This window comes from Macadamia integrifolia, chromosome 3 (assembly GCF_013358625.1).
Source record: "Macadamia integrifolia cultivar HAES 741 chromosome 3, SCU_Mint_v3, whole genome shotgun sequence".
NCBI classification, from domain to species: Eukaryota; Viridiplantae; Streptophyta; class Magnoliopsida; order Proteales; family Proteaceae; genus Macadamia; species Macadamia integrifolia.
In genome coordinates this window covers 29,599,908-29,608,059 of record NC_056559.1, presented here as the reverse complement: position 1 = coordinate 29,608,059, position 8,152 = coordinate 29,599,908, and the positions used below count along the sequence as shown (strand labels likewise).

The 8,152-nt window shown below is 36.7% G+C and overlaps 1 protein-coding gene across 1 annotated transcript; it reads right to left on the bottom strand.

Moving 5' to 3' along the window:
• Nucleotides 1–854: 854 nt before the first annotated feature.
• Nucleotides 855–7,789, bottom strand: LOC122073165 (methylsterol monooxygenase 2-2-like). Its single transcript, XM_042637701.1, has 7 exons — nucleotides 7,508–7,789; nucleotides 6,502–6,639; nucleotides 3,692–3,837; nucleotides 3,390–3,509; nucleotides 3,090–3,302; nucleotides 2,917–2,997; nucleotides 855–1,119 (listed from the first exon to the last, which is right to left on the bottom strand). Exons 1-7 carry the CDS (start codon nucleotides 7,535–7,537, stop codon nucleotides 1,041–1,043), a joined length of 807 nt encoding a protein of 268 aa, XP_042493635.1. The 5' UTR covers nucleotides 7,538–7,789; the 3' UTR covers nucleotides 855–1,040.
• Nucleotides 7,790–8,152: the final 363 nt, after the last annotated feature.

Sequence of the window (8,152 nt, the reverse complement as noted above, 5' to 3'; positions counted from 1 at the left end):
TTAATTCAAAGGCAAAAGCAAACCCTAAATATCAACATATTAAAGTTTTAGAAACACACTGTAGGTTTAACTATAATTCCTTCTAATTCTTAGATTGTCATACACTCATACCATACAATGATGAAAATACATGAAAGTAATCAAGATGGGTATTCTCATCATTTCATATAATCTATGAACAAAAGTTCTGTAATAGGGTGAGATATTGAAAACTTGGTTTTAAATTTCGGCACCAGCCATAGTCTTTGTCCTAAAATTTTGAAAAAAAAATAACGCTTTTTCATTTTTAACATTGCACCGATCAATACCGTATGTTGAAGCCATGATTAGAAATGAATCATTTGCTAGGATCGTCTCCATGATATTGAAATTTGAAAATAAATAATATTTTTTTTTCAGTAGGAATCTTTATGAGTAGCTTTTAAACAACCAAATTTTCGATGGGAATCTTTTTCAGGATTTTGATTCTTGCACCTGATCCCTCCCTCTCATCTACAAATCCCACACGGCCTCTTCTACCTCCAACATCTCCGTAGCTAACCATACAACAAAACAGAACCTACGTGTCTCACCCAAAGCCAACAGCTCCTCTAAATATTATTCGACGACTAGTCATTAGCCACCAGGTTCGAAACAGACTTGTCTTTGGTTACAGTTCTTTGATGTCTCTCAAGCATATTCTTTTGGTCTATTCATTCAACTAACCACAAACTCCTGACCTAATTGAAGTTTTATTTCCATTAAAGACCTCAGAAAATTTCTACAATTCAGTTCATGGAATGTCCTGATGAGCTTGATTTAGAAGAAAGGCTTTTGCATTCATGCCATGGGCAGGAGTGAGTGATAGGAACATGTCGACAACAACAAATTCTTATAAAGATTTCATTCACATTGTCGCACACTTAAACATTACAACCTGCCTTCTACCAATTAAAAAGGAAATACCAGGCATGAGAGGTGAAGGAAACACATCAGAAAATCGAGATGCTCTTATCCTGAAAACCAATTCTCTGATCTCAAACTAGTCAAAAATCTCTTTGCTATTTCTGCTTTTCGCCAGCTTCAGCTCCACTATTGAGGGCCTTCAATTTTCTGTAACCCTTATCTGTACCAAATATCCTGACAGGATAAAACAGGGGCATAAAGAACAAGTCAGCACAGAATAAACTTCTTAAACCATAAGAGGGCTTTAAAGTAATCCACAATAGTCAGCATCAGAGTCCAATGGGGGAAGCATGTTCTGATTCTTAACAAAACATATTCCTAATGTTTCTCAATCAATAGCATGTGACAAACGGTACATCATGCAACATTGGGCCAGTAACATTGACAGATGTTGACAGAACAAAGCATATGACATAGGCTGAAATAAGTTAAGACAAAGCATTCGGCTATATGTTGAACCCAATTCTCTAATGTGTATGATGACATGGGCAGAAAAGAGGATACTTTACATCCATATGCTGAAATAAGTTAAGCAAAAGGCAATTTCTTTTCTAACTTATTTGTCCCCATTGCTTATGTGAAGGGCATAAACACACAGAAAACCATAGAATCAGATTCTAGCTATAAGCCTATAAAAGTGAAGAAAGAGTTATTTGGTTACTTTCTAACATCAGCAGAAGGGAAAAACACTCAAAAACAGTACCAGAATTTTTTCACAAAGCTCTGAAGGCACAATCTAAATCTAAATTACTACCCATTCTGTACATTTCCCCAAATTGTAAATTAGGACCTTATCACCAAGAACAAAATTTATAATTCTCCAACATGTCATAGAGCATGCATAGAGAATTATCCAAAGCTAAAATTCCCTCTGCATTTGTGGCCCAGGTAAAATCTGTACACTTTATCCCAAAAGTATCATATCTTTATGGTTTGTACAATTATATCATTGTTTTTAAATCACCAATTTAGCAGCCCATAGAAGGGGACTACGTCACCAAAGAATCATAAAGTGAATTGGTTGAACAGGCTATCCAAGGAATTCAAACAGTATGAATCATCCAACCTGGAACAGCCAATGAAGTTCTAATTTGAACCGTCTTTTTCTTGTGAATAGTGATTGACACAGCTGGAATAGCCACTTGGTGGGAAGTCAAACAGTCAACACAGCCATCTCAAGCTCGGTTTCAAACCCTGGGCCCACATGACACTGTCATGGTATGCCTTAAAATCACAGGCAACCCCAGGGTCAGAGAAACCCAAGCAGTTCACCAACGAACAACCAATTTGATCACGTTCAGCACAAATGGATCCTGGCACACATAATAATAAAGCCCATGCCAGCAGACCCATTTTCCTTCTTATATCTTCTTGCACTCACTTTCACAGATCTTGTCAACTACCCTAACTGAAGGTGGAGGCGGCATGGAGCTATGTTGCCCTCTTATAAATTCTTTCTACCTTTCTACTCATAAAAAAAAAAAAAAATGGCATTGACAACTAGAATGGGGGGAGATCCTTAAAAAAGAAAGTTACTTGTTCTTCTTATGGTTCTTGGCAAGAGTTCATGCTAACTGACCACGAAAAAACAAGATTTAAGTCTGTTATCAACCATCAAGAAAGTTCCAAAACTTAAAGCAATATGATTATTTAGTCCCCAGCTTGCATGTAAATTGTTGGGAACAATCCCACATCGATCAACTCTGAGACCTCGGATTTCTACATATGCCAATTGGGCCTCTCCACTTAATAGCTTAAGCTTTTGGATTGGACACTTGAACAGGAAAGATATGAATTACCACAGAACATGTTATTAACAGTGTCAAACAAAAAGACTATTTGCATTTACAAGTCTAAGGAAGTACCACAAAATCTTACATGTGAACATCATTTCATGGATTAAGACAAGATTACACAGTTTAAAAAGCATCTCTAGCACAAATGAAAATACATGAGTCCCAAATAACTTACCAGTCCATGTAAACAAAAGTCGACGAGTAGTTACCGGACTTGGTATAAAGTAAACGATGATGATAGTCATGAAAATCAGCACTGTAAAATTGGAAGGAGAAGGAGAACATTTCAGGCACAGCAACATAAAATAGAGAAACACCTCACCAACCAGCAAGCAAACATCAACTCACCCTCCATACAAAGGAAACAAATTTGAGAGGCACCATGGGAAATTATAACCACAATGTGCCTCCACAGTCTCCAAGACCCTTAATACCATCCATAACCACAGAGTCAACAGATGAGGACCAGTTATAGCAGGACCAACAATGGTAGCAAATCCAAGGAACAAAATCTCAGCAGGATGAGCATATTCAGAAGTCAGTCCAAATGGAGTAGCATATCTGTCCATTATAAAAGATAACTTATAAGGGCAGCAAAGAAAGAAATGAAATCAACCTTTAATTATAAGCAAAAGATACGCTACTTACTCGTGATGAACACTGTGGACACGCTTGTACAACCATTTTGTATGCAGAATCCTGTGGCCCCAGTAGAACACAAAATCCTCGATAATGAAGTAGAATAGTATCTGCAGCAAAACTACTTTCCTGAAAAAACATAAATTTCTATAATCACTTCAAGCACATTGCTGAATAAAAATAAGTGTACTGCATATTCTTATAAACAACAAAAAAGAATTGAGACAGCTTGTTCAGAAACAATAAAAGTTTAAGCTAGAGTCTAATGCTTGGAAATTAGAAGATTTAGCATCTAAAGAACCTGAAAATACCAGGACGGCAATGGCAGAGTACTTTTCATGCCCATGAATCTGAATACAGGATAGGACAAGATCATAAGCGGCAAGTTCACACTGATATGATACAACAAAAGGCGCACAATACATTTCTCCTGAGCAGCGGGGGTGTTATTTTTGGACTGCAGATAACCACAATGACCTCATCAGACCAGAAATGCGGTTCATGAATGTTAAAATATTTATATAAAGAAAATGAAAAAAGGATTGGTGATGATTAAAATCTTAACATTCATATTTTGAACCCACAATGCAATCCAATCCAACTGCATCTGAATCCTAGGCACAAATACCCTAAATAACAATATCACAATTTGTGACTTAAATCTGAAGTCCTATCAAATTTCACAACTTGTGTTTCACAATTCATAATCAAAACATTCATATTTTCTTGTGAATAACAAAACAACAATAAACATTACCACAGATCATGTTGTTTATGTACATACAAACAACAAGAAACATAAAAAAAATAAAAAAATAAATAAATAAATGAATAAAATAAAAAATAAAAAATTATGCCAACTAATCTGCCGAAAAGATACTTATAGGCTATCTCTACAGTCTATACACAGAAGAAATCCTCACATTCATCCACAATTTTTTATATTTTCCAACCAATGCAACTGATCAGCAGGAGGCAATTGATTTTTACTATGTTATGTTTGCATCATTTATATTACATAATGCTGGTTCAGTTGGGCATATTAAGTTATTAACACATCTATTTTTAGAAGACGCACACTCAGTGATAATTGAGAAAAATCTGTCAAAAAACATATGATGAAAAATAACCATGTTCACGTATAAAGAAAACACTAAGAGAAAGAGAGACCTAAGGTCCACTAATTGGAAGAGTAGAGAACTACAACAGGAGAGTGATCCAAACCACATACAAGCTCATTATATGACAATAGGCTTTGGTGAGAAAAATGGTAAATATATATATATATATATATATTTTAAATCTTGGTATACACATGTTTTCCCATTATTTATGATATTCTTTGCACTAAATTCAGATCTAATATCATGAAGAGGACTCCTTGGGGAAAATCAATTGTTAAATGGGAAGGCCCCAACTTGGATTTTCCATGTGTCAAGTTTAATAATAGCAATTTAAACCTTGTATTTTTAGCAGTTGTACCAGAGTGCCCAAATATGCCAAAATTGAAATTTTAACTGATGTTTTGGAATTCTATATCTCCATGCGGTGAAACCATACTGGGATGAAACTTAACAGACTAATATTAAGGCAATGTGGATAACATGTCCACAATATTTGGGCCCCAAAAGAGTGACAATTGGCAGAGATTTGAGCTGCCAAGAAGATATTTGCCACAAACCATAAATAAAAAGTATGTCCACGTGAATAATGGAAAACCACATACATTGAGACTATCATTAGTAATGTAAAAGTTCTTTGGTAGTTATATATGTTCTCAGTTTAATAGGTTGGTACTCATGAGATAATTAGGCAAAGCCTCTGGCACAGAGCAGTTCATGTATGAGTCAAACTGATTTCTCTAAGTTTTAGAGGAGAACTCAAAGCAAAAACGGTATATCTGGATTCAATCCATATCTGTAGCTGAATCGATATTCAGGATATAGTACGACCATATTTGACCAGGTTAACATTCAGTCCAATTACGATGACACATAAACCCTCCCATAATCTAAACACAATAGAAAGTTAAATGAATATTACAGTTCTTTTTTTTAAGTTATATGCTACTGCAAGCATGGTCTGGTGATAGCCTCTACTGGTCAACTGCTCTTTCTTCTCTCTCCCACTGTTCAACTTCAGATCTGAATTTCCAGCTCAGGTGTGATCTATCTATATTCTTTCTTCTACATTCTTATTCTTTTTCTTCATTCCTACAGAAGATCTTATCCATAGTCCCATCTAGTTTCTTTTCCTTTACTTGCTTGTTATTGCTTCCGAACTGCAACTCTAACCTTCTGAGAGTTATCAGAATAGTTTCAGAGCTTTTATATACATATGATCATTACTGACTTAATTTTCTTCAGTTCTTGGTTTCACTTATTAACTATCTATTCTGTCCACATTCTAGCCCCCCAACTATTTCTATTGATCCTGGACTGTTGTCGTGGTTCCAGGCTTCCAGCAGATGCTTCTAGATTCTTTCTAGAACTCTAAACCACACCACACTCCCTAATCCTGACAGAAACAATATCACTAGAGCTGAAGGCAGAAGCCACAATCACAGAACAGTCAGTATGTGGGCCTATGTGGAGAAGGTCAATTCAATTTTCTAATTTTGAGGAAGTATGCATTAGTTTGTATTGCATAGAGAAAGAAATGTGGCATACAAGAAAGTTCAAAGCACTGTCAAAGCTCTTATAGCACATAGCAATGCTAACATTAAAGTCATGATAAAGGATATTCAACCAGAGAGTAACACTATAAAGCTTGACTACAGAGAACTATACCATTATGGAGAGCATCAACAACCAAGTACTTGAAGAAACAACAATAAAATGCAGCAAGCGAATGTTTAAAGAGTCACCAGCTCTCCTTCAGGCATCCCCTCAACACCCTCTTGCTTTGTTCGTTGAGGGGGCAAACAACCCGCCAATGAGGTGAAAACCAGAACACAGCTGGGAATTGCATTAATAGCAGAATCCATTCCCAACTACGTGACTATTGACTCACTATCACATACCACACATTTTCAGGGATTTGAAGAATCCCACAAAGAGGACCCGTCGAGCAACCACTCTCTTTATTTTTCAAATTGGAAATCTGAGAAAAGATAAGGTACCTGAATCTTGTACTTGCTCAGATATCCTGCTCTTTCAAGAAATATGAAAGGAAGTCCCGACAAGAAAAAGACACTTTCGTGAAGAAAGAAACTTCCCAGAGAAGCCAATTGAAAATCACTGAAATGAGTGATCAGGTACTGTATCACATACAACAAGAAGTTTATAATCAGGTAAGAAATATATTTCGTGAGAATTGAAGTTACCAAAATATTGTAAATAAAACACATGTCGAACTCAATCATCACTACTGAGTGCAGATCCGCAAACAGAAACCATTTTTAACTTAGGAGATAACTACTTGCAAATATTCAGTAATTAACAACATTATACTCCAATAGAAAGAAGAAAAACAAAGACGTAAAAAGAGAAGGGAGGGGAGGGGGGGGGGGGGAAGGAAAATATAACTAATTATCACAGCATGCAGATTAACCGGAATGTGGATAGATAGGTGGGAATGTCAAGAATTCCAGGCGTTACGTTCCTCCGTCTACTAGTTGAAGATGAAAGATAATCAAGACAACATTTGTCGATTCTAAAGAGTATTCGAGCATCCATTTATATCGACTCCTCTTCCATCAAACAGAAAATGGAAGGTGGGAGAAGATCTCAACCAGAGAGAGGGGGGGGGGAAATGTCGAACTCTAGTCATCGAGCACTTGATTTAGCATCATCAATGAAGAACGATTCAAATCTTATCATCTGAAAAACAAATACCGCATGCCGATAAAAACCAGTCTTCTTGAAAAGAAAAAAAAAGTTTCCGAACCATTACACTCCGAAGTATGCAATTCTCGAATCATAGAGAAATCAAGCAATTATTAAGCAAGATGAAATAATTTTTCCCTTCTTGATTCTTGAAGTAAGAGAAAACTTCAAAAAATTCGAAACGCCGGCAGAAACAGAACAGATGATTTCCGATAAACATAAAACTGTACAACCGGGAAGAAAAAAAATTGCAATTGAATGTACAAGTATCAGCAGTAGCAATAGAAGTAGGAACGGTACCAGCCAGCCAGATTCGAGAACGGACGCCATTAGAATAGACGAGAAAAGCTCGATCGCAGGCGAGAGTGAGAGAGAAGATTGTGGATTGAGAAAGAGAGAGAGAGAGAGAGAGAGAGAGAGAGAGAGAATGGTGAATGAGAGGAGAGGGAAAGGAAGAGAGCTCGACTGTGAGTGTGAGCCCTATTTTGGTCGAAGTCGAAGACACGACACCACCATTAGTCGATTAGCATCACCACCACCACCACGGCCATGACAGACTGTCCATGTGGGGAATCGAGTTTTATTTGCTTCCCTCCTTTTTAAATATACAGAATATCCTGTACTCCCTCCTTCCAGTCCTGTCCCATCCTGTTCATTGCTCTATGATTCGGGTCGGAATCGACCCTGGCCCATCCGGAGGTATTCTAAGGTTTTTTTTTTTTTGCTTGATTCAACCCGATTCATCCCGGTTTGGTTCGGAATTGACGATGACCAATCTAGGGTGTCGATCTGGGCCAGAATCGGGACCAGCAGGCCCAGGACCGGATTAGAATCATTTGATTAAAAATTGCAATTGATCGGAATCAATTATTAAAATCAAAATTAAATTGATTATTCAGTTATAATCAATTAGATACTGATTATAGGGTTTCATATTTTATAAGT

What these genes read in the sequence shown, in the direction of transcription:
- LOC122073165 (XM_042637701.1), bottom strand. Translation starts at nt 7,537, where the DNA reads ATGGCGTCCGTTCTCGAATCTGGCTGGCTG. An exon ending in TTCTCGAATCTGGCTGGCTG is followed by an intron (nt 6,640 to 7,507) that starts GTACCGTTCCTA and finishes TATGTGATACAG; the next exon opens with TACCTGATCACTCATTTCAG. An exon ending in TTGTTTCCTTTGTATGGAGG is followed by an intron (nt 2,998 to 3,089) that starts GTGAGTTGATGT and finishes CCAATTTTACAG; the next exon opens with TGCTGATTTTCATGACTATC.